Source organism: Neolamprologus brichardi, chromosome 23 (assembly GCF_056152115.1).
Source record: "Neolamprologus brichardi isolate AB-2024 chromosome 23, ASM5615211v1, whole genome shotgun sequence".
NCBI lineage: Eukaryota > Metazoa > Chordata > Actinopteri > Cichliformes > Cichlidae > Neolamprologus > Neolamprologus brichardi.
This window is the reverse complement of record NC_142125.1, coordinates 3,059,151-3,087,027: the sequence shown is the minus strand read 5'-3', so window position 1 is coordinate 3,087,027 and position 27,877 is coordinate 3,059,151. Positions and strand designations below refer to the sequence as shown.

Below are 27,877 nucleotides of genomic sequence, written 5' to 3'. Positions count from 1 at the left end.
CGGCACTTCAGCGCAAAACCCTCAGAATCATTTCGATCTGCACTGAAGTCAAAGGCTAAAGAATCACTTAAAATGGTGAGTGGAAGTTGAATCAGTTTAAATTCAATTCTCTGCACTGCAGATTTATTCAGTTGTATCTTATAGCCTGTGATTGATAGTATACTATTAATGTATGTTAATGCATCTTATTTTTTAGGAATTGTGTGATGGATTATTTCAGGCACGTGCATCGTGGATCCAGTTCACTTTTATCTGCTCAAGTATGTGCAATGCAGACATCGTCCCACCTGCAAGTTTTAGAGCCTGATAGAAACTTAACATTTTTTGCATTTTTGCAAAAAATTGCATCTAATGTGTATCTCTGTTCTGTATCCTTAGTGCTGTGCATGTGGACTAGTGTTGAGTCCTGGTCTTACGTCTACTCAAACAAATCAATGAAATGGGACGATGCACGTAATTGGTGCAAGGAGCGCTACACAGACATGGTGGCCATCCAGAACCGGGAGGAGATCGAGCATCTTAACAACTGGCTGCCCAAAAAAAGGGGCTACTACTGGATAGGGATCCGTAAGATCAATGATGTCTGGACCTGGGTAGGAACCAACAAGACTCTGACGGAAGAAGCGACAAACTGGGCAGAAGGAGAACCGAACAATGGCAAAACTGAACAAAGTCTAGGAGTCAGTGAGGACTGTGTGGAGATGTACATTAAACGAGACCAAAATCCAGGCACGTGGAATGACGAGAGGTGTATGAAAAAAAAGACTGCTCTGTGCTACACAGGTGAGCAACAGTTTGGGGCTTATATGCTTTATTTTAGCTGCCTTAGATTTGTTATTGTGGTTCATTATTATCAAGGTAATCTACTGATAAAACATTTAGAAATATTTTATTTGATATATTATTTTTACTATGATTAGCAAGGCTTATAAAAGCATGTCTGTTTTTTCCAGCGGCTTGTAAGATTGACTCCTGTTTCCATGGAGAGTGTGTTGAAACCATCAACAGCCACAAATGTGATTGTTTTGAAGGGTTTTTTGGAGACAAGTGTGACCAAGGTATGAAAAGAAATGATAGCGTAGTTTAAATACATATTTTAAGTCACATAAAGGATTTGATATCTAACTGTGTGTTTTATTTGTTGTCAGTTGTGCAGTGTAACAAAGGTGAGGTGATTGTTCCAGATAAAGGACATGTCAATTGCTCTCACAAGTATGGCAGTTTCTCCTACGACTCCTTGTGTCAGTATTCCTGTGAGGAAGGATACAAGCTGAGTGTGCCAGGACCTTTGAGGTGTACTTCCTCGGGGAAATGGTCAGAAAAGCACCCTTCATGTGAATGTGAGTTGGAAATCTGCAGTAACAAGATAAATGAAGAGATGAGACATTAACCAGTAGCTACTAAAATTCTGAGATGCTATATTTTATTGATTGTTATTATTTCCTACGCAGTAATGGAGTCATGGACTGATGTTTTTCTTCCTGTTGTCTACAGTGATTCAGTGTGAGAAGATGTCAGAGCCTACACATGGATCCATGAAATGCTCCGATCCTCTGGGCTCATTCAGCTATCAGTCCACCTGTACTTTTACCTGTGATGAAGGTTATGTACTGTCTGGATCTCCATCTCTGCAATGTGAACCATCAGGAAAGTGGAATGGATCCCAGCCATACTGTGTTGGTACGGCCACATGTTTTTACCTTTCATCATTGTGTAGTTTTTGTTATTTGCAGGATGATTAAAATAAAAGCTTTAATTTAACTCCTTCTGTTGCCTCTCTCTTTTGTAGCTGTTCAGTGTCCTGCTCTGCAAAACTTGACAAATGGCTTTGTCAGCTGTGGAGAAGATGCTGATATGAGGTTCAGCTACAAAAACAGCTGCAGCTTCAGCTGTGACCAAGGTTACCATTTAGTGGGAGCCAGTAGAGTGACCTGCACATCAGGAGGTACATGGAATCAGCAGATTCCTCACTGTGAAGGTAAGAGGAACACGAGAAGTAGAACCCACCCATCTTCTATATCATGAGGACACGTTCAATAAAATACACATTTTTCTTTTCTAGTTGTATCAGTATTTATTGCAAACACCTTTCACTCATCATAGCAATTTTAACAGTGTCTGTGTTCTTATATGTTACTGATTAATTTTCTTTCTTTCTTTTTCTTTGTTTTAGCAAAAGGATGTCCTGCTCCAGAGGTGCCGACAAATGGTCAGATCAGCTGCAGCCCTTCTCTGTCTTCATCTCTTAGTCATGACACACCCCATCCACTTGGCATGGTTTGTCATTTTACATGTGATGAAGGACATGAGCTGCAAGGTGCACACAGCATGGAGTGTACACATCCAGGCCAATGGACCTCCAGATCACCAACCTGCACAGGTACATGTGAACCCATTTTACCTGGATTACTTGTTGTTCACAACTTCATTTGTATGTTAATGACATGAAAGTGACATCTTCCAACAGCTGTTCGATGCCCGCTGCTTGAGCCTCCTAAAAACAGTCACATCAATTGTTCCAGCTCTGAGTCAGTTTACAACTCTCAGTGCTCCTTCACCTGTGACCAAGGCTACTCATTAGAAGGACCTGAGCTGCTGACATGTGGTCATCATGGCAACTGGACTGCAGAGAAACCCACCTGTCAAGGTAAATAAGCAACAACATAACAAGGGGAACAAGAAGTTAAAATGCATAAACTTAACATAACAAGTTTCAGTTCAAAGTTTGACACTATTCACACTTCACCGTGTTTCCACAGCTCCTGCTCCAATTACTGCAGTTACCGCTGGTGTGGCAACAGGGGGCACTGCCTTGTTATCAGGCGTGTCTATGGCTATGTGGGTCTTGAAAAAACTGAAGAAGAATGTAGCCAAATTCGACCTGAGCAGGTTAGAGAAGGATTAACCATTTTTATTTTCTTTATTTTTAAGTTGATTGAAATTTCAGTGCTAATCTTCTCTCTTTTATTACAGCAGCACAGAGTCTCCCTCACAGAGCTACAAAAACAGCATTGACAGCCTAATATAGGAATCTCTGATATTCTTAATATTCTTAATAAACAAATATGGATACTGTAAATTTTTACCACGTTATTGCAAAACATATTATGTGCACTAGTATAACACACTAATCAGGCAACGCCAATGTAAGAAAAAGAGCTTATTTAGACACATCCACTGAATCATTGTATCCCTTTGTAAACTGTAAAAAGATCTGTGATTGCTCTGAAATGTTGCTTCAACATGTATTTCCTCCCAGTGGGAGTTTTATATTGAACATATTGTTCTACAACTTCATGAAAATGCTGTAAAAATGTGGCTATTCCTGTTACTTTAAACGTCACATAACATGTAAGCTGCCATTTCACTGCATACCTGTGAATTCTTTTTAGTATTTATGTGGTATTTATTTTCTAAAAGAAAATTGTGTTGAATGTTTATTCAGGTGTTTGCTTGTACAAAGCTATATTTTTATTTTTATTTACTGAGCTACTGTAACTGTAATGTTACCATGTACACACAAAACAAATAAATATTGTTTAAAACAATTTGATTTTGGCACTTCCATGTTTTGTTATAATGACCAATAAAAATATTCCATTAGTTTTGTCACCACCAGAGATGGGCAGTAACACATAATCTGATTACTTTTTTTTCAGGTAACGAGTAAAGTAAGGGATTACTGTTGTAAAAATGGTAATTAGATTACCGTTACTTTCCTGTAGGAACGCTGCGTTACTGCGTTACTAAAACCGTGATTTTTTTGCGAGAACATCTCACGACAGTGACGTAAGCGTTCATGGCAACAGCTGTGTGCAGATCAACAATGGATCATATATCGAGTGCAGAGAGAGTATGAGCGTGCAGCGTTTAAAGCGTGGAAGTACTGACCTTACTTTGAGTTTGATTCCATAAAAAGTGACAAAAACATTAGTGTCCGTTGTGCGTGGGAAGAAAACTTCTTTTTACAGCGAAAAAAACCCCTAAACTTCCAAACAAGCACCGAGTAGCTACGACGTAATGGGAAACTCACAGAGAAACTCGCGGATTCTTCCACTGACCGCTGCACACCTGCACCAGGGTAACCCTCCGCCTACCCCACTCCTGCTTTACAGGTGAAAATAGAGCAACAGGACTGCTAGTCTGTGACTTTATTTATTTTCTGCTGTGTTTTACTTGCATCTATTTGAAAGACTGAGTGTAAACACATAAAAAATTTAATATGTGCTGGATTGTGGAGAAAATAGGTTTAAATGTTAAACTAATTTCTTCCAGTCAGAGAATGTTGCATATAATTAAATTCTTGGTTGATGGATAAAGTTAAAAGATTAAAACTAATAAAACAAGTTTTAAAAAGAGACTTTTCCATTTGATTACATTTTGTATGATGGATTATGTAGAAAAAGTAGAATTGGGCTGAAAGATCTATCACTTTATCACCTATTCAGGTTGTAAATCGTGTTTTTAAAAAGTAACTAAGTAACTAAGTAATTAATTACTTTTGAAAATAAGTAATCAGTAAAGTAACTGGATTACCTTTTTGGGGAAGTAATCGGTAATTAGTTACTGATTACTTTTTTCAAGTAACTCGACCAACACTGGTCACCACAATGATAGAAATGCTTAGCCAAGCAGGGTCTGAAGCCGTCTGCTTTCATAACTTACCTCATCAATTCTGCACGACATGCACCGACTCTCACAGTTTTAGCAGTGACCTTCTGCCACCATGACTTTTTTTAGATGTTGAGAAAGAACCTCTTTTGAAAGCTGCCTGGACCTTTTGTCTCTCCAGCAACCTTTCCATCATAAAGGACACGACAAAGCAGAATAACATTGAAAAGTGAGAGGTAGGAAGGAAAAGCTATATTTCTGGGTATTCTATCCATTGTTTTAATTGAGTGTCATTTGTGCAAGCACTTTTGTGGGACAGGAAAGGGTCAGATATCTTACATAAGGCTGAAAATGACAACATGTTGTGACCATCGAGTTATTCTATGCTAAGGCCACCCTGAATGTAAAAATGAGAGCTTACAAAAACCTGGCAATGACCCTTAGATGCACTGGATGGACGCACAATTATTTTTACTGCTGCAGCACTTTCTTATCTTATGTTTGGGTTGATCAGATAAGCAAAGATTTAACTTCAGCAGCAGCTTCTGTCAAACAACATAACATCTGAGTAAATGACACATTTTCTCATCAGTCATTTTTAATGATAATATGCATCATAATGCAGCGGTCCCCAACCTTTTTAGCGCTACGGACCGGTTTATGCCCGACAATATTTTCACGGACTGGCCTTTAAGGTGTCGCGGATAAATACAACAAAATAAAACTATTACTGGTACCGAAAAAAGATTTATCGGAGATTTATTCATAACACACGTGAAAAGTCCCAGGAAAACCGAGTTAACGATAAAAACGATAACAAAATAACGCAGAAAACCGATAAAAACCCTGAAAATCATACATTTCACACCTGAGCCTCAACTCTCGCGGCCCAGTACCAAACGACTCAAGGACCGGTACCAGTCGGAGGCCCGGGGGTTGGGGACTGCTGTCATAATGGATGTAAATATATCCACCTTTCACCTTGGGTAGGCAACAGATTAATAATATAGGATAAGGTTGATATAAATTATTGATATTATCTTTGGGATTTAGATTTGATGCTAGCAAAATGTGTGACTGATGCCGTGGAACATGCAACACTGTTACATGTTATAATCGTCACACTATGAATTATTCTGAATGTTTTCAGATAATTCTTTGGATGAGACTACTGTCTGCGGGATGCATCACGACTCCAGCAAGACAATGACCTGGACCCAGGCCAGACAGTGGTGCCAGGCCAGATTCACAGACATGATGTTGAAACCAAGAGGAGGATGACTGTCTGGTCTCTATCCTGCTGCAAAGGATATTTTCTCCCTGTATTTCTGGATTCCACTCCCCAAAAAAACACAAGAGTGAAATTTGGACACAGTTTGAGAATAACAGCATACAGATCGGTAATGATTCATCAGCAACAAATGAGCCAAATAGCCACAGTGGAGGATACTAACCCCATGTCTGCTACTACTACTGGTGGTGGTCAGAGGGCCGGGTGGCGCCAGTGTCCGGCAGCCTCGCCTCTGTCAGTGCACCCCAGGGTGGCTGTGGCTACAATGTAGCTGCCGTCACCAGTGTGTGAATGTGTGTGTGAATGGGTGGATGACTGAATGTAGTGTGAAGTGCTTTGGGGTCCTTAGGGACTGAGTAAAGCGCTATACAAATGCAGGCCATTTACCAAAGTTTGATATTTCCTACACAAAATTTTGCACCATTTTAAATCCTGGTCTTATTTTGTTGATTTAGAAATATTTTAAATTGTTATATGATCGTCATAATATCACTTTCATCGAACATTTATATATATTATTATTATTATATAAGTATAATTATTTGTCACATCTTTAACTGCTGTAACTATTAAATGGACCAACTTTGGGATTTATTAAGAATATCATATCTTCTCCTGAACTTGATTCATTTGTATGCAGTTTGGCAAAGGATAAGGCTGTTATCTGAAAAAAGGAATAACAGGAAATATTATTTTGGTATTAATAACAAGCATTTTAATCATGCTTCGTTTGGGGGAGGGGGGTTGGGGGGGGGGGGTATCATAATTGCCCAGGTTGAAAAAAAAAAAGCCAAACAGGTGAGCAGATGGCTATTAGAATGGGCAAAGAATAGCAACTCGAAGTTATTAGTCATTTATTATTAGTAAAGGACAGAATAAACTGAAGTCAGGTCATCCTGGTATATTCATACATCCTTATACACACTTTCAGATGTCTGAATGTTTTTAAAATATTTCTTTCCACACAACATGCTCTACATATTTCAATAACTTATACTTTTCATCATTAAAACACTGAAATTAGTTTTTTGTTTTTTACATAATTTTAACATACCTGAATACCCATGCAGGCTGATGAGTGAATACAAATTCTCCTCATTTATCTTATGCATTCACTTCATTTAAAGATATTGATAAATAATTCGGACTAAGGCTGACTGTTCAGTGCTGTTAGGTTTTTTTTTATATATCTCTGGTACACTGATTCTCCTCTAGTGACTCAGTATGAGATATTATTACCACTGACTAGAACAGCAATAATATTGCTAAGAGATTCAGCGCACGTTTATGGCAAAACAGGAATAATCCACAGCTCTATTTACTCTTCACAAGAAAGAAATGTGAGCATGACAAGTAAGTTTTGAAATTCTTGTACCCGACAATTTCCCTGTAACCAAAGACCTCCACAGTCACCGGTTCTCAGTGATGGGAAGGTTACTTTTAAAATGTATTCCATTACAGATTACAGATTACATGCCCCAAAATGTATTCTGTAACGTATTCCGTTACGCTACTCAATGAGAGTAACGTATTCTGAATACTTTGGATTACTTAATATATTATCATGCTGTTTACAACTACATGAATGTACTATTGCTGTGATTTATTACTGTTACTGAAGGTCCGCGGCTCCGAACCGTAGTAAAGGGACCTCTGACTAATACGGTGGGTTCTGTGTCGGGCTCGTAGCCGAAAACTAGCTTTACTTTGTTGTCTGGGTCAACTTTGCTAGCGAGAGACAGAGAGAGGCGTTGAAAGGCTGCTCCAACAGAACTTATTGTTTTTGGAGGAAAACACGAACACGGTGTACAGTCGAGTCTTAATAGCTTACTTACAACTGGGCTCGTCAGGCTCTCTTCTTGGCTGCAGTGGTTATTATTATATTTACACGCTTCCAGCTCCCGTTTTTGCTCGATGACAGCTCGTACTTTTCCTTTTTCTCCCTCCCTCGCTCACAGACACATAACGGGTATGGCAGTCCATTCTCCCTGCAGCACGGACTACACTGCCCATGATGCTACATTCTTTAGAGCTATACCGGTAGCATTCTGCCTATTAGCTTAGCACAACAACAACAAAAAGTCCCTCTCTCACCCAGGAAACACGCAGAGAGAGAGCGTCACCCTGTAACGATGGCAACCGTAACGCTGCCGCCTGGAACAACAGAACGTAGCTGTCAAACAAAACCCAAACAGTCCTGACCCGCGACAATATGAAACAGGGAAGTACCGCCGTGTAATCCATTTATTTCAACAAAGTAACTGTATTCTAAATACCACCTTTTTAAACGGTAACTGTAACGGAATACAGTTACTCATATTTTGTATTTTAAATACGTAACGGCGGTACATGTATTCCGTTACTCCCCAACACTGCCGGTTCTCAATTCAAAAGAGCACATTTGAGAGAGAGTTACATCATGAATGTGCAGCTGACACGTCTCCAGCAACTGGGTGACGACATCCTGTTGATATGGAGAAAGATTTTTGAGGAATGTCACATTTGACCTATTGCACGAATTTCACTTTATAATTGTGTAGGTTTAAAGTCAGGATGTGATTCATGCATTTGTACTGTATTCATTTACTATAATCTCACATGAAATGAGTCACTTACTGTGTATGCATGTGTCTGTGTGGGGATGTGTGTATATGAGTGAAAGCCTTCCTGAAAGGAAGCTATGGCCAAAATGATAACGCAAAATTTACCAGTGGCTCAATTCCAGAAGGATAAATATTGTCCTTTATATATTTATGAATAAGTGTAAATGTAGTGACAATAATGAGTAACTAAAGACAGATAAGACGATACTACTCATCCTTATTTATAGAATAGAAACAGATACGACATATTCAAAACAGTAAGGAACAACACAGGACTACTCTGATAATTCATTCTGAATAACTCTGACTTTTCTAACATGATCGATAACTCTTTGAGAGATGAATTATTACAACTTATTCATTATGAATAATATTTATTTTTCTCCTCACATTATTCATTCCTGTTTTATCTAAATGGCACAAACCAGTATCCGTGCAACAGTTACAAATATTCTATCTGTGGTTCATCTTTATGTTCACCACAAATAAATAAATAAATACATCAGTTTTGATACATTGTAAAAAACAAAACAAAAAAACATCACAAATAACAACATTTGATGTTTTCCCAGTCTCCCAGTCTGCTCCCCGGTACCTCATAATATCCACCCATTTATAATTAGATTATTACCAATATGTCCCTCGCTTGTTCATGACAAACTTCGGTGTCTTTGTTTAACCTGAAAAGGATTACAAATATTAAATTCAAATTCAAATTCAAATTTTATTTGTCACATACACAGTCATACACAGTACGATATGCAGTGAAATGCTTAGACAACTGCTCGTGACCTAAAGAAAAAAAAGAAAAGGCTATGAATAAGATAGGAAATAAATATGGAAATTAAAAAGGGTAAATTTGACTAGGAATAAAATATAAAAATTTAAGTTAAAAATGAAATAATTGTACAACACAAATTAGAATAAAGGGTAAATTTAACTGGGAAAGAATAAGATAAAATATATAAATTAAAGTTGAAAATAAAATAACTGTACAACAAAATACACAATACACAGTATAGAAATATATAAGAATGTATGAAGAAATATAAATATAAATATATATATACACAATAACAGCAGCTGTATAAGTATTAACTGGGAATGAAGAATGTAATATAATGTAAAAATAATCACAAATAACAACATTTGATGTTTTCCCAGTCTCCCAGTCTGCTCCCCAGTACCTCATAATATCCACCCATTTATAATTAGATTATTACTAATATGTCCCTCGCTTGTTCATGACAAACTTCGGTGTCTTTGTTTAACCTGAAAGGGATTACAAATATTTTTATAAACCTGAGCCAAAGACCTGACCTTTTTCTCTAATGAATATATTTTCCCCGTTTTTTAATCATGCAAACCGTTTCCACATCAAGATCAATGCTCTACTCACTGTTTCCATCCCTGTGGGTCTAAAGGTTTCCTCTCGGTGGAGCTGACCCAGATCCAAACTGTTTTGGCAAGCGCACTGAAAATCATCATCCTCTGTTTCAACATAAGACAACAGGAAACCAACAGTTTTATAAACTGATATTTCAGATTCTGATTCCGTAGCACCAGATGATGTGTGAACACAGCTGGCAGCCAGTGTTGCAGCATATAAAGTTATCAATACTTCTATTGACTGAATTTATTTGAATTTGTTTAAATTATTATCATTTAATGCTTTTTTTGATGATGACAGACAATAGAAGTTTCCTTTTTGTCTTTTTTCTTTCTTATGGGAAATGATCCTGAAGCCTTCTGTGGAATTCAGCGTTGGGAAATATTGCGGGAAATTCCACTCCAGGCTTCCTGTAGGAGGATGGAGTCAAATATAAGAGGAGGCAGTCCAGTGGATCACACTCAGAATCATTTTATCCTTAAATATACTGAGGCGGAAGGATCAACAATCTTCTGCAGGCTATCAGGCATATTAGTTAACATGGTGAGTAGAAGGGTTAGTAATTTAAATATCAATCTTTTCAGAGAACATTATTTCACTTTTATCTTATATTTAATGATGATAGCACGCTGTAAATTTATTTTAACTTGTTTTGTGATTTTATTTTCATAGGATTCCTGCTTTGGACTACTTAAGAGCTGGGGATATAAGAGCTCTGCTTCATGGATGAATTTCACCTTCATTTGCTTAGGTATGGAATTTTGATGCAAGCAGAAACATCAGTGTAACTGTTGCAAGTTTTACAACCAAAGAGAAATTCTTCAAATGCATCCTTTCTGCCACATATGCATCTAATGCGTATCTCTGTTCTCTATCCTTAGTGCTGTGCATGTGGACTAGTGTAGAGTCCTGGTCTTATTTCTATTCAAACAACACAATGACATGGGAAAATGCACGAAGCTGGTGCCAGGAGCACTACACAGACATGGTGGCCATCCAGAACCAGGAGGAGCTTGAGCATCTTAATAACTGGCTGCCCAAGAAAAATGGCTACTACTGGATTGGGATTCGTAAGATCAATAATGTCTGGACCTGGGTAGGAACCAACAAGCCTCTGACAGAAGAAGCAACCAACTGGGCAGAAGGAGAACCGAACAATGGCGAGAGAGTAATAAATTCAGAGATCAGTGAGGACTGTGTGGAGATGTACATTAAAAGAGATAAAGAACCAGGCAAGTGGAATGACGAGAGATGTACAAAATCAAAGACTGCTCTGTGCTACACAGGTGAGCAACAGTTTGGGACTAACATACTAGAGCAGATTAAAAATTTAAGATTAATTATGTGACATTATTTTACTATAAAATGTAAAATTTCTAAAAGCATGTCTGTTTTTTCCAGCGGCTTGTAAGATTGACTCCTGTTTGCATGGAGAGTGTGTTGAAACCATCAACAGCCACAAATGTGATTGTTTTGAAGGGTTTTTTGGAGACAAGTGTGACCAAGGTAAGAAAACAAAATGACAGCCTAGATTAAATACATATTTTAAGTCACGTAAAGGATTTGATATCTAACTGTGTGTTTTATTTGTTGTCAGTTGTGCAGTGTAACAAAAGTGAGGTGATTGTTCCAGATAAAGGACATGTCAATTGCTCTCACAAGTATGGCAGTTTCTCCTACGACTCCTTGTGTCAGTATTCCTGTGAGGAAGGATACAAGCTGAGTGTGCAGACTCCTCTGAGGTGCTCGGGGTCAGGAAAATGGTCGGATAAGCACCCTTCATGTGAATGTGAGTTTAAGTACTAATAGCTCGTAATATTGCTACTTTTTTTTGTAATTATACTATTTCCTACACAGTGATGGAGTCATGGCGTAATGCTTTTCCCCTCTGTTGTCTACAGTGATTCAGTGTGAGAAGATGTCAGAGCCTACACATGGATCCATGAAATGCTCCGATCCTCTGGACTCATTCAGCTATCAGTCCACCTGTACTTTTACCTGTGATGAAGGTTATGTACTGTCTGGATCTCCATCTCTGCAATGTGAACCATCAGGAAAGTGGAATGGATCCCAGCCATACTGTGCTGGTACGGCCACATGTTTTTACCTTTCATCATTGTGTAGTTTTTGTTATTTGCAGGATGATTAAAATAAAAGCTTTAATTTAACTCCTTCTGTTGCCTCTCTCTTTTGTAGCTGTTCAGTGCCCTGCTCTGCAAAACTTGACAAATGGCTTTGTCAGCTGTGGAGAAGATGCTGATACGAAGTTCAGCTACAAAAACACTTGCAGCTTCAGTTGTGACCAAGGTTACCATTTAGTGGGAGCCAGTAGAGTGACCTGCACATCAGGAGGTACATGGAATCAGCAGATTCCTCACTGTGAAGGTAAGAGGAACACGGAAAGTAGAACCCACCCATCTTCTATATCACGAGGACACGTTCAATAAAATACACATTTTTCTGTGTCAGCCATCCTTTGCCAGAATCCAGAGAGAGAAGCTCCCCTCATCATGCAGTGCAGTGAATCTGTGACTGAACTGCGACCAAACTCCACCTGCAGCTTCAGCTGTGAAGAAGGTTTTGAACTGCAGGGAGCAAACACCATCAAGTGTTCTGAGGACGGACAGTGGAATAAAAACATACCTACATGCAAAGGTCTGAAAGACTAATTATATCAATATTTACTACAAACAGTGTTACTCAAGATTTTTTGATTGATTATGTCAAAAGATATTAATAATATTTTCCTCTTTTTTCTTTTTGTAGCAAAAGGATGTCCTGCTCCAGAGGTCCCAACAAATGGTCAGATCAGTTGCAGCCCTTCTCTGTCTTCATCTCTTAGTCATGACACACCCCATCCACTTGGCATGGTTTGTCATTTTACATGTGATGAAGGACATGAGCTGCAAGGTGCACACAGCATGGAGTGTACACATCCAGGCCAATGGACCTCCAGATCACCAACCTGCACAGGTACATGTGAACCCATTTTACTTGGATTACTTGTTGTTCACAACTTCATTTGCATGTTCAGAATCTTACGAGCACAGGTGAGATCACTTTTTTAATATGCAATATCTTCCTTTCTTTTACAACAGCTGTTACATGTTTGTTGCTTGAGGCTCCTGAAAACGGTCACATCAGTTGCTCCAGCTCTGAGTCAGTTTACAACTCTCAGTGCTCCTTCACCTGTGACCAAGGCTACTCATTAGAAGGACCTGAGCTGCTGACATGTGATCGTCATGGCAACTGGACTGCAGAGAAACCCACCTGTCAAGGTAAATGAGCAACAACAGATCAAATGGTACACAAAATGTAAATGTGCACACTTACAAATCTCTGTTCAAAAGTTCACATTATTCACGTTTCACAATGTTTCCACAGCTCCTGCTCCAGTAGCTGCAGTTACCGTCGGTGTGGCAACAGGGGGCACTGCCTTGTTCTCTGGTGTGTCTATGGCTATGTGGCTCTTAAAAAAAATGAAGAAGAAAGCTGACGCATATGAGCTGAGCAGGTAAGAGAAGGAGTCACCTCTTTGTTTCCTTCATCTTTCCTTTGAAGTTTGTTGTCTTATCCTCTCCTCTCTTTTTTCACAGCAACTCTGACATAGAGTCGTCCCCACAGAGCTACAAAAACAGCACTGACAGCCTAATATAGAAGACACTTCTCTTCCTCTAAGACAGCTACAGACAGCTGTGAATTTCACCACAGAAATGCAAAAAGTACACATGATATGCACCAGCATAACAGATGGGAATAAACAGCCATACTAAATGTGACAAGGAGTGACATAATGTGACATTAAAAGATCTGCAATTGCTCTGAAATGTTGTTCCAACATGTATTTCCTCCAGAATGGAATTTCATATTGAACATATTGTTCTAAAACTTCATGAAAATGCTGGAACGGTGGCACGATTCATGTCACCGTAAATGTTACACAACGTTATGTGTGAATTGTCATTTAGCTGCACAAATGTGAATAATTTGATATGTATTTATTTACTATTTATTTTACAATAGGATAGTTCCAATTGAATTTTTATTTTATTGTTTTTATGTATAAAGTTTTCTTTTACCTTCACTGTTTTTTTATACTATGAAATTTTACAGTTGATGTTTTATGAAATTCTGGAATATATGCAAACCTAATAAACCTTTTTGGATAAAAATATGAAGAAAAATGTCTTTGTTTGCTGTTGGCACGTTCACTTTTCTTCATCAGGAGTAATAATAATAGTTCAGCTGTGTCACCACATTGCTGCAAATGCGTAGCCAAGCAGGATCTATTCCAGGCTCATGTGGAGCCAGGATTTAAACTTGACTCATCAGTTCTGCCCATCATCAACCTGATCTCGCAGTTTCACAGTGACCTTCTGCCACCGTGTGTTTTTTTTAAGGGCTAAACAAGAATGTCTCTCTTCTCCCTCATGAAGGTCATTAGCAGTTATTCAAGGAAGGAAGAACTGTTTTCCTGTGTGTTTCATTTCCCCATTTGCTCATTGTTTGTTTTAATAAACTGATTGTTATCTGTGCACTTTAGTGGTGCAGGAAAAGGACCTAATATCTTACATAAGGCTGAAGGTGACAACATGTGCCGTGTATTGTTATCAACATCCACTTATTGTATGATAAAAAAAAGGGAAACTTACAAAAGCCTGACACTGATTTTTAATTGTGTTTAAAACGCACACTTATTTTACTGCTGTAACACCTTTTTTGTTTATATTCGAGTTGATTAGAAAAGCAAATGTTTAACTGAAGCAGCAGCTTGTGTTTTTTCACAGAGCATTTTATGGTGTTATTATAAAAATAAGTCAGGATTTTCTTATTCAGTCCTTTTCATCATGATCTTCATTGTTACTTATGAGAAGTACTGTTAGTCTTAACTATCAGTAACAATTCAAGGGCCCTGTATGAATCAAATAATATCCACTCTACAGATATGTGTGTGGAGATGTACACTAACCCAGGAAAAATAGGAGGAAGTTGAATGATAGAAGTGTATAAAAATTTTTGTTCCATAGATTAGTAGTTTTACCTTGTAAAATATTCATTCTGTTATTTATTTCATTAAGTTTTTTTTATATGATTGTATATTTGTTTATATCTTATTTTACTGATCTATACACCATTCCACCATTTTTATTTTTGTGTTTAACTATTGTGACAGAGCAATTTCCCAAAGTAAATTTGATGGGATAAACTCAATAAATCTTATCTTAAAACGAATGATTTTATATCAGTCATCAAGGAAAAAGACACAGTCATCTGTACTAAGAAAAACAAGAACCTGTGTGAGTTTTGAAGTGATAAGTGACCAGGATATGTCCTTCAACGCACATATTAAACAAATATGTATATATGCTTTCTTCCATTTGCGCAACATCTCTAAAGTTAGAAATATCCTGTCTCAGAGTGATGCTGAAAAACTAGTTCATGCATTTATTACTTCCAGGCTGGACGACTGTAATTCATTATTATCAGGAAGTCCTAAAAACTCCCTGAAAAGCCTTCAGCTAATCCAAAATGCTGCAGCAAGAGTCCTGACAGGGACTAGAAAGAGAGAGCAGATTTCTCCTGTTTTGGCTTCCTGTTAAATCCAGAATTCAAAATCCTGCTCCTCACATACAAGGTCTTAAATAATCAGGCCCCATCTTATCTTAATGACCTTGTAGTACCATATCACCCTATTAGAGCACTTCGCTCTCGCTCTGCAGGCCTACTTGTTGTTCCTAGAGTATTTAAAAGTAGAATGGGAGGCAGAGCCTTCAGTTTTCAGGCCCCTCTTCTGTGGAACCAGCTTCCAGTTTGGATTCAGGAGACAGACACTATCTCTACTTTTAAGATTAGGCTTCAAACTTTCCTTTTTGCTAAAGCATATAGTTAGGGCTGGACCAGGTGACCCTGAATCCTCCCTTAGTTATGCTGCAATAGACGTAGGCTGCCGGGGATTCCCATGATGCATTGAGTTTTTCCTTTCCAGTCACCTTTCTCACTCACTATGTGTTAACAGACCTCTCTGCATTGAATCATATCTGTTATTAATCTCTGTCTCTCTTCCACAGCATGTCTTTATCCTGTCTTCCTTCTCTCACCCCAACCAATCACAGCAGATGGCCCCGCCCCTCCCTGAGCCTGGTTCTGTCGGAGGTTTCTTCCTGTTAAAAGGGAGTTTTTCCTTCCCACTGTCGCCAAAGTGCTTACTCATAGGGGGTCATATGATTGTTGGGTTTTTCTCTGTATCTATGAAGCACCTTGAGGCGACTTTTGTTGTGATTTGGCGCTATATAAATAAAATTGAATTGAATTGAATTGTCCGACTTATTGCCAGAGCTTGGTTCGCATTGCCGGCAATAAGTCGGACTCGTTCCCGGTGGGTGATGGGCTCCGCCAGGGCTGCCCTTTGTCACCGGTTCTGTTCATAATTTTTATGGACAGGATTTCTAGGCGCAGCCAAGTGGCGGAGGGCTTTCGCTTTGGTGGCCTCAGGATCTCATCTCTGATCTTTGCGGATGATGTGGTTCTGTTGGCTTCATCGGGTGAGGGCCTCCAGCTCGCACTGGAGCGGTTCGCAGCCGAGTGTGAAGCAGCGGGAATGAGGATCAGCACCTCCAAATCTGAGGCCATGGTTCTCAGCTGGAAAAGGGTGGAGTGCCCACTCCGGGTCGGGGATGAGGTCCTGCCCCAAGTGGAGGAGTTCAAGTATCTCGGGGTCTTGTTCGCGAGTGATGGGAGAAGGGAGCCGGAGATCGACAGACGGATTGGGGCTGCAGCTGCAGTAATGCAGACGCTGCACTGGTCCGTTGTGGTGAAGAGGGAGCTGAGTGTAAAAGCGAAGCTCTCAGTTTACCGGTCGATCTACGTTCCTACCCTCACCTATGGCCACGAGCTGTGGGTAGTGACCGAAAGGACGAGATCGCGGATACAAGCGGCGGAAATGAGCTTCCTCCGAAGGGTGGCTGGCCTCTCCCTTAGAGATAGGGTGAGAAGTTCGGCCATCCGGGAGGGGCTCAGAGTAGAGCCGCTGCTGCTCCACATCGAAAGGAGCCAGCTGAGGTGGTTTGGGCATCTGACAAGGATGCCTCCTGGGCACCTCCTGGGTGAGGTGTTCCAGGCATGTCCCACCGGGAGGAGGCCCAGGGCAGACCCAGGACACGCTGGAGAGATTATATCTCTCGGCTGGCCTGGGAACGCCTTGGTGTTCCCCCGGATGAGCTGGAGGAGGTGGCTGGGGAGAGGGAGGTCTGGGCCTCTTTGCTTAGGCTGCTGCCCCCGCGACCCGGCCCCGGATAAAGCGGATGAAGATGGATGGAGATGAATTGAATTGAATTAAGTGACCTTTTATTGGTGAGCTTTTTCTTAAAACCCAGTGTAATGCAACATCATGTGAAGATGGGAGATGCCAGGAGACTATCAACAATATAACTGTGAACGTGGTTTTGAGGGAGAAAGGCGCCAAACATGTGAGCAGTTTAGTATTGAAATCGGCAAAGAGCTGCCATTCAAAGTCAGGACAGGTGCTCCACGCTCGCGGGGTCTCAGCCGTTCCTCACACTCCGGTCACGCTCTCAGCTCGCGCTAAATCTTCCAAAAAGCAGGGAACAGGAAGGGTCCAAGAATCTGAAGCCAGGAAGAGAAGCAATCACTGAAGGTACACGATATCAGACACGAATCTATAAGCCGGGATTCATTCTTTAAATGTTTGTAAAATGTTGTTGGAAAGCACGTTAAATATGAAGGCTGACAATTGAACTTATGGATCGTGTTTTTTCTTCATTCTAAGTTATTACGATCAGCAATACTAGTGTCATGCTACTGTCACTGCATGTTGGGTTTTTTTATTTGTTTTTTTCCCCTTAGACTATAAACAGACTCTATTAGCTGCAGTCGAGTGTGGAGCTAGTTTTACCTTCTGCTGCATCTGTTTTTGCTACATAAAACATAAACATACTCAGGTTTTCTCAAGTATATGTTATAGAAGTAAGAGAGCATATGAAATCTCATTGCAACACCCCTCAAAAGTGATAATATCTCTGTTTGTTTCTCACGAGGAAGAAACTTACCCAAGTAAGGTCAGTGTTGAAATTATGTGTTTGTCTTAAGCTGCCCCACCCTTCCACACAGCCTTTGCCAACCTAGCAGTTTAAAAAAAAAAAATTCAAAGAATGAACAAAAAAGAAAATGCTGAGAGCTTTCTTTTTTTTCATGTTCTTCACAGGCTGCCTGAAGAAGCCAGTCCATCATGTGATACACAACTATAAACAACAAGTCTTATTTAGAACAGTTGTACAGTTACTTATATTAATTACAGTGCAGTGGTAACAGGTAGATTCAAACATGCTCTGGATGCTGTTTTAAATATCAGTAAGTTAAAGCTTTTGTTTAATATGTTGTTAACAGAGATGGGCAGTAACGCGTTACTTGTAACGTGTTACTGTAATCTGATTACTTTTTTCATGTAAAGAGTAAAGGGATTACTTTTGCAAAAACGGTAATTAGATTACCGTTACTTTCCCGTAGGAACGCTGCGTTACTGCGTTACTAAAACCGTGATTTTTTTTGCGAGAATGTCTCATGACAGTGACGTAAGCGAGTGCGACGTTCGTGACAACAGCTGTGTGCAGATCAACAATGGATCATATATCGAGTGCAGAGAGAGTATGAGCGTGCAGCGTTTAAAGCGTGGAAGTACTGACCTTACTTTGAGTTTGATTCCATAAAAAGTGACAAAAACATTAGTGTCCGTTGTGCGTGGGAAGAAAACTTCTTTTTACAGCGAAAAAACCCCTAAACTTCCAAACAAGCAGCGAGTAGCTACGGTAATGGGAAATTCACAGGGAAACTCGCGGATTCTTCCACTGACCGCTGTGGCACACCTGCACCAGGGTAAACCTCCGCCTACGCAACTCCTGCTTTACAGGTGAAAATAGAGCAACAGGACCGCTGAGTCTTTGACTTTATTTATTTTCTGCTGTGTTTTACTTGCATCTATTTGAAAGACTGAGTGTAAACACACAAAATATTTTATTTTATGTGCTGGAATGTGCAGAAAATAGGTTTAAATATTAAACTAATTTCTTCCAGTTAGAGAATGTTGCAGATAATTAAATTTTTGCTTGATGGATAAAGTTAAAAGATTAAAACTAATAAAACAAGTTTTAAAAAGAGACTTTTTCATTTGATTACATTTTGTATGATGGATTATGCAGAAAAAGTAGAATTGGGCTGAAAGATCTATCGCTTTATCACCTATTCAGGTTGTAAATCGTGTTTTTAAAAAGTAACTAAGTAACTAAGTAATTAATTACTTTTGAAAATAAGTAATCAGTAAAGAAACAGGATTACTTTTTTGGGGAAGTAATTGGTAATTAGTTACTGATTACTTTTTTCAAGTAACTTGACCAACACTGGTTGTTAATACTATGCCAACGTGGTGTGGTGGTTAGCACTGTTGCACTGATCCTGAGTTAAATTCCACCATCAGGCCGGGATCTTTCTTTGTAGAGTTTGCACGGTCTGTCCGTGTTCATGTGTGGGTACTGCGACATGCAGTTAGTGGGGATCGGTTAAATGGAAACGAAATTTCCCATAGTTGTGAATGTGAGTGCAAATAGTGGCCCTAAGATAGGTGGGATAGGCCCCAGCCCTCCCCCAAGGGACCCTAAAAGGATAAGCAGAAGATATATATATATATGTGTGTGTGTGTGTGTGTGTGTGTTAATAATGTCCTTTTAAATGCTTTGTACTTCATATGTTTTTAGCTTACTACCGACTCAGTGGATGGTTGCTGGTTGCTGGTATTGTATTTTTATAGACATTAGAGTCAGCCTCAAAGATGTCCTTGGAACCTTTGTGTGAACATATGGAAAAATCACAGTTTGTTTTATTATTTTAATCAGAATCAGAACACTTATTAATCCCTGAGGAAATGATATGGTTACAAGATAATAACAGTAACAGACTTAACTAAATTAAATAATATGTTACAAACTTTACAAAACTCTAATGAAAGTGTCCTTCCATGTTCAAGAACCACACTCAGCAGCGTTTCTGCACAGCCACTATACATTAGTTACCTTTCGATCTGGATTTTGCATTGAATTCTTTTCTAGCCACTTAGATGCTCTGAGGTTATGCAGCCTTTTATCATTTTTATTTAGTAAGGTAATTAGATATAAGGCATTCAGTGAGTGCACAATTGCCAGTAATAAGTTGGACTCACTATTGATGGACGTTGGGCATGAGTGCTCTGCCAGGGCTACCCTTTGTCCCCTTTGTTTTTGATTCATAATTTTTCTGGACAGAATTTCTCGGTGCAGACTTAAGGGTTCATCCCATCCTCAGAATTTCATCTCTGCTTTTTGTGGTTGGTGTGGCCCTGTTGGTTTCCTCCAGCTTGGGCTGGAGAAGTTCACATCCAATTGTTAAACAATGAGAGTGAGCATCAAAGTCTGAGGCCATGCTCCTTAGCAGTAGTAGTCACATCGACATGTATGAGTGTACTTTTTTTCCTCTCTCTTTTTTCTTCAGACTCTAAACAGCTTCTCTACCATCATCTGACAAAGTCAGTTACTTTCTCAATTATGTGTTGAAGAAATAAAATAAATAAAATGAAATCTTATTGCAATATACCTCAAAAGAAATCAACTTCTTTGTTTTTTTCTCCAGGGAAAGAAACTTACCAAAGTAAGGTCAGTGTTGAAATGAGGCGTTTGTCCTGAGCTACTCCACCCTTTCACACAGTCTTTGCTGTACATTTAAATAATTTTACAAAATGTTCAGTGAGTTGTTTTGTCTTCACCAGAGCAACTAAAAATGCAAATCTATCAACTGTGAAGAATATTGCAATTTTTACACAATTTTATGAAAATATCACTCAGCTAAGGTTGTTGTCTGTTATCAACTCAACCTGTGAGTTACAGACTGATGAACACTATGAGCTGATTGAGTAAGACGGCACAAACGTTTTAAACAGGAAATGTTTTTAAAGCCTTCTGTGGAATGACGAAATACTGGACAGTATTGGAGGGGGTGGGGGGAATTCAACTGATATCCTCCAGGTTTCCTGGACGATACAAGAGAAGAACATAAAAGCAGCAAATCCAGTGCATAACACTCAGAATACTTTCATCCCTACATATGAGGCTGAAACCCACAGAGTCAAACATCTACTGTAGGCTATCAGGCGTATCATTTGACATGGTGAGTGGGGTATCAATTTAAATATTGTTCTTTTTAGGGCAGATTTCAGTAAAAATCAATTCAGCTTTAATTTAATGAACTTTTTTTAAAATATATGTTTACAGAATTCCTGCTTTGGAATAATTCAGACCCATGGATATAAGAGCTCGTGGATCAACTTTGCCTTTATTTGCTTAAGTATGTAAATTTAATGCAACCACACCTTTAGTTAATTAAAAACTTTTACAAATAATTTGTAAAAAATCAAAAAAAGTTTTTACTATATTTGCATCTAATAAATATCCCTGTTCTCTATCCTTAGTGCTGTGCATGTGGACTAGTGTAGAGTCCTGGTCTTATTTCTATTCAAACAACACAATGACATGGGAAAATGCACGAAGCTGGTGCCAGGAGCACTACACAGACATGGTGGCCATCCAGAACCAGGAAGAGATCGAGCATCTTAACAACTGGCTGCCCAAGAAAAATGGCTACTACTGGATTGGAATCCGTAAGATTAATTACGTCTGGACCTGGGTAGGAACCAACAAGCCTCTGACAGAGGAAGCAACCAACTGGGCAGAAGGAGAACCGAACAACAGCAAGAGTGACAGAAATGCAAAAATCAGTGAGGACTGTGTGGAGATGTACATTAAAAGAGATAAAGAACCAAGCAAGTGGAATGATGAGAGATGTACAAAATCAAAGACTGCTCTGTGCTACACAGGTGAGCAACAGTTTGGGACTAACATACTAGAGCAGCTTGTTTTAGCTGCTTCATGTTTGATATTCTTGTTCATAACCTCACTGATCTAAAAGCTTTGCAATTATTTATTTGACATGTTCTTGTAGTATAATCGGTGTTGGTCAAGTTACTTGAAAAAGTAATTAGTAACTAATTAATGATTAAGTCTCCAAAAAAGTAATCCCATTACTTTACTGGTTACTTATTTTCAAAAGTAATTAGTTACTTAGTTACAACCTGAATAGGTAATACAACAATAGACCTTTCAGCCCATTTCTATTGTTTATGCAGAATCCATCATATAAAATGTCATCAAATGGAAAGGCTCTTTTTAAAATTTGTTTTATTCGTTTTAATCTTTTAACTTTCTGCACATTGCATCAAGCAAAAATGTATTTATATGCAAACATGTTTGACTTGAAGAAATTTGTTTAACATTTAAACCTATTTTCTGCATATTCCAGCATTTAAAATAAAATATTTTTTGTGTTTACACTCACTCTTTGAAATAGATGCAAGTAAAACACAGCAAAAAATAAATAAAATCAAAGACTCAGCAGCACTGAGATACTTACTCTGAGTATAATTAAGAAGACTTATGAAAGTACATTTGCTTTCTGCAGCGGCTTGTAAGAATGACTCCTGTTTGCACGGAGAGTGTGTTGAAACCATCAACAGCCACAAATGTGATTGCTTTGAAGGGTTTTTTGGAGACAAGTGTGACCAAGGTATGAAAAAAAATGACCGCCTAGATTAAATCATATTTTAAGTCATGTAAAGGATTTGATATCTAACTGTGTGTTTTATTTGTTTTCAGCTGTGCAGTGTAACAAAGGTGAGGTGATTGTTCCAGATAAAGGACATGTCAATTGCTCTCACAAGTATGGCAGTTTCTCCTATGACTCCTTGTGTCAATATTCCTGTGAGGAAGGATACAAGCTGAGTGTGCAGACTCCTCTAAGGTGTACTTCCTCAGGAAAATGGTCAGAAAAGCCACCTTTGTGTGAATGTGAGTTGGAAATCTGCAGTAACAAGATAAATGAAGAGATGAGACATTAACCAGTAGCTACTAAAATTCTGAGATGCTATATTTTATTGATTGTTATTATTTCCTACACAGTGATGGAGTCATGGCGTAATGCTTTCCCCCTCTGTTGTCTACAGTGATTCAGTGTGAGAAGATGTCAGAGCCTACACATGGATCCATGAAATGCTCCGATCCTCTGGGCTCATTCAGCTATCAGTCCACCTGTACTTTTACCTGTGATGAAGGTTATGTACTGTCTGGATCTCCATCTCTGCAATGTGAATCATCAGGAAACTGGAATGGATCCCAGCCATACTGTGTTGGTACGGCCACATGTTTTTACCTTTCATCATTGTGTCGTTTTTGTTATTTGCAGGATGATTAAAATAAAAGCTTTAATTTAACTCCTTCTGTTGCCTCTCTCTTTTGTAGCTGTTCAGTGCCCTGCTCTGCAAAACTTGACAAATGGCTTTGTCAGCTGTGGAGAAGATGCTGATATGAGGTTCAGCTACAAAAACAGCTGCAGCTTCAGCTGTGACCAAGGTTACCATTTAGTGGGAGCCAGTAGAGTGACCTGCACATCAGGAGGTACATGGAATCAGCAGATTCCTCACTGTGAAGGTAAGAGGAACACGGAAAGTAGAACCCACCCATCTTCTATATCACGAGGACACGTTCAATAAAATACACATTTTTCTGTGTCAGCCATCCTTTGCCAGAATCCAGAGAGAGAAGCTCCCCTCATCATGCAGTGCAGTGAATCTGTGACTGAACTGCGACCAAACTCCACCTGCAGCTTCAGCTGTGAAGAAGGTTTTGAACTGCAGGGAGCAAACACCATCAAGTGTTCTGAGGACGGACAGTGGAATAAAAACATACCTACATGCAAAGGTCTGAAAGACTAATTATATCAATATTTACTACAAACAGTGTTACTCAAGTTTTTTTTTGATTGATTATGTCAAAACATGTTAATAATATTTTCCTCTTTTCTCTTTTGTAGCAAAAGGATGTCCTGCTCCAGAGGTGCCAACAAATGGTCAGATCAGCTGCAGCCCTTCTCTGTCTTCATCTCTTAGTCATGACACACCCCATCCACTTGGCATGGTTTGTCATTTTACATGTGATGAAGGACATGAGCTGCAAGGTGCACACAGCATGGAGTGTACACATCCAGGCCAATGGACCTCCAGATCACCAACGTGCACAGGTACATGTGAACCCATTTTACTTGGATTACTTGCTGTTCACAACTTCATTTGCATGTTCAGAATCTTAAGAGCACAGGTGAGATCACCTTTTTAATATGCAATATCTTCCTGTCCTTTACAACAGCTGTTACATGTTTGTTGCTTGAGGCTCCTGAAAACGGTCACATCAGTTGCTCCAGCACTGAGTCAGTTTACAACTCTCAGTGCTCCTTCACCTGTGACCAAGGCTACTCATTACAAGGACCTGAGCTGCTGACATGTGATCGTCATGGCAACTGGACTGCAGAGAAACCCACCTGTCAAGGTAAACCAATAAATGTGAATCAAATAGAACAAGAACTTTAAATGCACACTTACACACTTTTTACTTCAAAATGTTCACTTTAGTCATATTTCATAATGTTTGTATAGCTCCCTCTTTATAACCCACCCATTTTCTATATAATGTGGACATTGTGGAGAACTATTAATACCTTGGAGTACACTTACACAATAAACTGGACTAGGTTAAAACACTACTACACTTTACAGGAAGGGCCAGAGTTGTCTCTATTTTCTGGGGGGTCGGAGGTCTTTCAACATCTGTCGGACAATGTTTAGAACTTACTATGAGACTGTTGTGGTCACTGCCGTCCTCTATGCTGTTGCATGCTGGGGCAGCAGGTTGAGGGTTGCAGATGCCAACTTACTAAAAAAACTGATCTGCAAGGTCAGTAATGTTGTGAGGATGGAGCTGGACTCCCTCAGGGTGGTGTCTGAGAGGCGGATGTTGTCCAAGATAAGGACAATGCTGAATAATACCTTTCCCCCACTCCATGACGTGCTGGTTAGTCACCGGAGCACATTCAGTGAGAGACTGAGATTACCAAAGACTACACTGAACGACACAGGAAATCATTCCTGCCTGTGGCCATCTCCCTGTACAACTCTTCCATCTAATACACTGTGAAACTGCAAAAGCTGCACTCTTTTTGCACATGCTCAGTAAAATAGGAAATAAAATAGCAAAAGACAAAGTTTACAGGTTAGAGTCAAATGTCAGTTATATATATTCCACCCCTGTAATATTCTTCATATCTATAATTCAGTGATTGTATTTATTAATGCTATTTCTTAAATTTGTAAACTCTGTAACATATTGTATTACTTAAATCGTTTAGTCTGTTACTGTTACTGTCTTGGAGCAACTGTAACCCACGTAATTTCCTTGGGGATTATTAAAGTAGTCTGATTCTGATATATCACGAGGACACGTTCAATAAAATACACATTTTTCTGTGTCAGCCATCCTTTGCCAGAATTCAGAGAGAGAAGCTCCCCTCATCATGCAGTGCAGTGAATCTGTGATTGAACTGCGACCAAACTCCACCTGCAGCTTCAGCTGTGAAGAAGGTTTTGAACTGCAGGGAGCAAACACCATCAAGTGTTCTGAGGACGGACAGTGGAATAAAAACATACCTACATGCAAAGGTCTGAAAGACTAATTATATCAATATTTACTACAAACAGTGTTACTCAAGATTTTTTTTGATTGATTATGTCCTGACATATTAATAATATTTTCCTCTTTTCCCTTTTGTAGCAAAAGGATGTCCTGCTCCAGAGGTCCCAACAAATGGTCAGATCAGCTGCAGCCCTTCTCTGTCTTCATCTCTTAGTCATGACACACCCCATCCACTTGGCATGGTTTGTCATTTTACATGTGATGAAGGACATGAGCTGCAAGGTGCACACAGCATGGAGTGTACACATCCAGGCCAATGGACCTCCAGATCACCAACCTGCACAGGTACATGTGAACCCATTTTACCTGGATTACTTGTTGTTCACAACTTCATTTGCATGTTCAGAATCTTACGAGCACAGGTGAGATCACTTTTTTAATATGCAATATCTTCCTTTCTTTTACAACAGCTGTTACATGTTTGTTGCTTGAGGCTCCTGAAAATGGTCACATCAATTGTTCCAGCACTGAGTCAGTTTACAACTCTCAGTGCTCCTTCACCTGTGACCAAGGCTACTCATTAGAAGGACCTGAGCTGCTGACATGTGATCGTCATGGCAACTGGACTGCAGAGAAACCCACCTGTCAAGGTAAAGAAGAAACAACACATCAAAGGGGAAAAGAAAACACATTATTCATATGTCACAATGTTTCCACAGCTCCTGCTCTAGTGGCTGCAATTACCGCTGGTGTGGCAGCAGGGGCTACTGCCCTGTTCTCTGGTGTGTCTATGGTTATGTGGCTCTTGAAAAAAATGAAGAAGAAAGCTGACGCATATGAGCTGAGCAGGTTAGAGAAGGATTCACCTCTTTGTTCTCTGCTGTGTTTCTGAATATGTTGACTTTGAAAAAACCGAAGAACAAATCAGTTATGTATGAACTCAGCAGGTTCGGTTTCACCTCTTTTCAAAACTGTTTTTTAAGTTTGTTGAATTTAGTTGCTCATATTCTTCTCTCTTTTATTACAGCAACTCTGACACAGAGGCTCCTCTACAGAGCTACAAAACGCAGTGACAGCCTGATGTAGAAGACACTTCTGTTCTTTGTAGACAACTACAGACAGTATATGTTTCAAAACAGCAATGTGAAAATATGAATCATATATACTCATTTAAAAGGAGTATAAAATAAGTAAACCCAGTGAGTGGATGTGACATTTGCAGATTATATTATAGGTTTGATTTGGCTGAATTTTTCAAACAAAATGTGCCGACATATATTTCCTCCAAAAGGGAGTTTTAAATTGAACATATTGTTCTACAACTTAATGCAAATGCTGGGACGGTGGCATTATCCATGTTTTTGTAAATATTATATAGCATCGTGTGATTCTTGTGTGTATAACGTTGTGTTTTGCTAAGTTACCATTACACTTTAAAACGGATATGTTATATTTTCAGTCTTAGGCTACGTTCACACTGCAGGCGAAAGCGCATCAAATCCGGTTTTTTTGACCCTATGCGACCCATATCCGATCATGGTGTGACAGTGTGAACGGCACAAATCCGATATTTTCAAATCCGATCTGGGTCACTTTCGTATGTGGTACTGAATCCGATACATATCTGATGTTTCAGAAAGCGACTGCTGTTTGATGGTCAAGTCGCATTAAATCCGTCTTTTACGTCACTGACACAAGACAGACGCCAATTATCAGCGCCGGAGAAGACATCCTGTACGCTTCCTGGCCATCCGGTGAAACTGTTGGGAAGACAACGTTGGAGAAACGTGAACATTTTATTTGTACTGTATAATCTGCAGATTCTGACAGAAATCTGCAACTATCCTTTGAAGCACCGCTCCTCTAAAACAGCAATAAGGATCATTATTAGGTTATCTACATTATTATGTAAATAACAAAATAACTTAAAGCAAAAATTGGGAAACGTGAAGTCCGAAGTCTTTATATTAAGGTCCATCAGTCAAACAATACTGTTTGCTCTGGGTCTAAACAGAGCGCGTTGTGTGTGACGTCTTCTTTTGCGCATGCGGCCGCTTTGAGCGTTCACACTAGAGCGCGTTTGCTGTCGCATTTTATTTGTAGTGTGAACGAGCAGACAAAAAAATCTGAATTGAGCATCAAGACCTGCAGTGTGAACGTAGCCTTAGATGTTTGGAAATGTTGTGGTATACATGCAAAACTAAGAAGAATTGATTTAAAAAAAATCATCCAGAGAACATTTTGTTACCTATTTTATTTTTTAATTCCTTGTTCATACAGCATATTGCTAATTAAAGATGAATTGGACACTGATCCTTATCTTTGGTGGGTTTTAATGTCAACACTAGCAAAATGTGTGGCTGCTGGGGAA

General features: G+C 39.2%; 2 protein-coding genes across 2 annotated transcripts; both read left to right on the top strand.

The window, feature by feature from the left end:
* LOC102781488 (sushi, von Willebrand factor type A, EGF and pentraxin domain-containing protein 1-like) lies at positions 1-14,079 on the top strand. The gene is made up of 23 exons (XM_087835790.1): positions 1-75; positions 197-260; positions 379-783; positions 954-1,058; positions 1,149-1,340; positions 1,495-1,680; positions 1,790-1,978; positions 2,174-2,380; positions 2,468-2,647; positions 2,760-2,889; positions 2,974-3,017; positions 10,251-10,438; positions 10,568-10,646; positions 10,777-11,181; positions 11,297-11,401; positions 11,493-11,684; positions 11,797-11,982; positions 12,092-12,280; positions 12,365-12,550; positions 12,662-12,868; positions 12,994-13,173; positions 13,280-13,409; positions 13,492-14,079. Exons 1-23 carry the CDS (start codon positions 73-75, stop codon positions 13,550-13,552), a joined length of 3,813 nt encoding a protein of 1,270 aa, XP_087691916.1. The 5' UTR covers positions 1-72; the 3' UTR covers positions 13,553-14,079.
* Positions 14,080-21,028: 6,949 nt separating this feature from the next.
* LOC102798030 (E-selectin-like) lies at positions 21,029-27,809 on the top strand. The gene is made up of 15 exons (XM_087836714.1): positions 21,029-21,100; positions 21,205-21,277; positions 21,402-21,806; positions 22,448-22,552; positions 22,642-22,833; positions 22,989-23,174; positions 23,284-23,472; positions 23,557-23,742; positions 23,855-24,061; positions 24,187-24,366; positions 25,347-25,532; positions 25,645-25,851; positions 25,977-26,156; positions 26,226-26,355; positions 26,534-27,809. Exons 1-15 carry the CDS (start codon positions 21,038-21,040, stop codon positions 26,577-26,579), a joined length of 2,535 nt encoding a protein of 844 aa, XP_087692840.1. The 5' UTR covers positions 21,029-21,037; the 3' UTR covers positions 26,580-27,809.
* The last annotated feature ends 68 nt before the right edge of the window (positions 27,810-27,877 follow it).

Bases quoted from the DNA above. Each gene is read 5' to 3' on its own strand.
- LOC102781488 (XM_087835790.1), top strand. The intron at 11,983-12,091 runs GTACGGCCACAT...TCTCTTTTGTAG, and splicing joins ATCCCAGCCATACTGTGCTG to CTGTTCAGTGCCCTGCTCTG. The intron at 13,174-13,279 runs GTAAATGAGCAA...ATGTTTCCACAG, and splicing joins AGAGAAACCCACCTGTCAAG to CTCCTGCTCCAGTAGCTGCA.
- LOC102798030 (XM_087836714.1), top strand. From the start codon at position 21,038: ATGAGGCTGAAACCCACAGAGTCAAACATCTACTGTAGGCTATCAGGC. The intron at 22,834-22,988 runs GTGAGTTGGAAA...TGTTGTCTACAG, and splicing joins AAAGCCACCTTTGTGTGAAT to TGATTCAGTGTGAGAAGATG. The intron at 26,157-26,225 runs GTAAAGAAGAAA...ATGTTTCCACAG, and splicing joins AGAGAAACCCACCTGTCAAG to CTCCTGCTCTAGTGGCTGCA.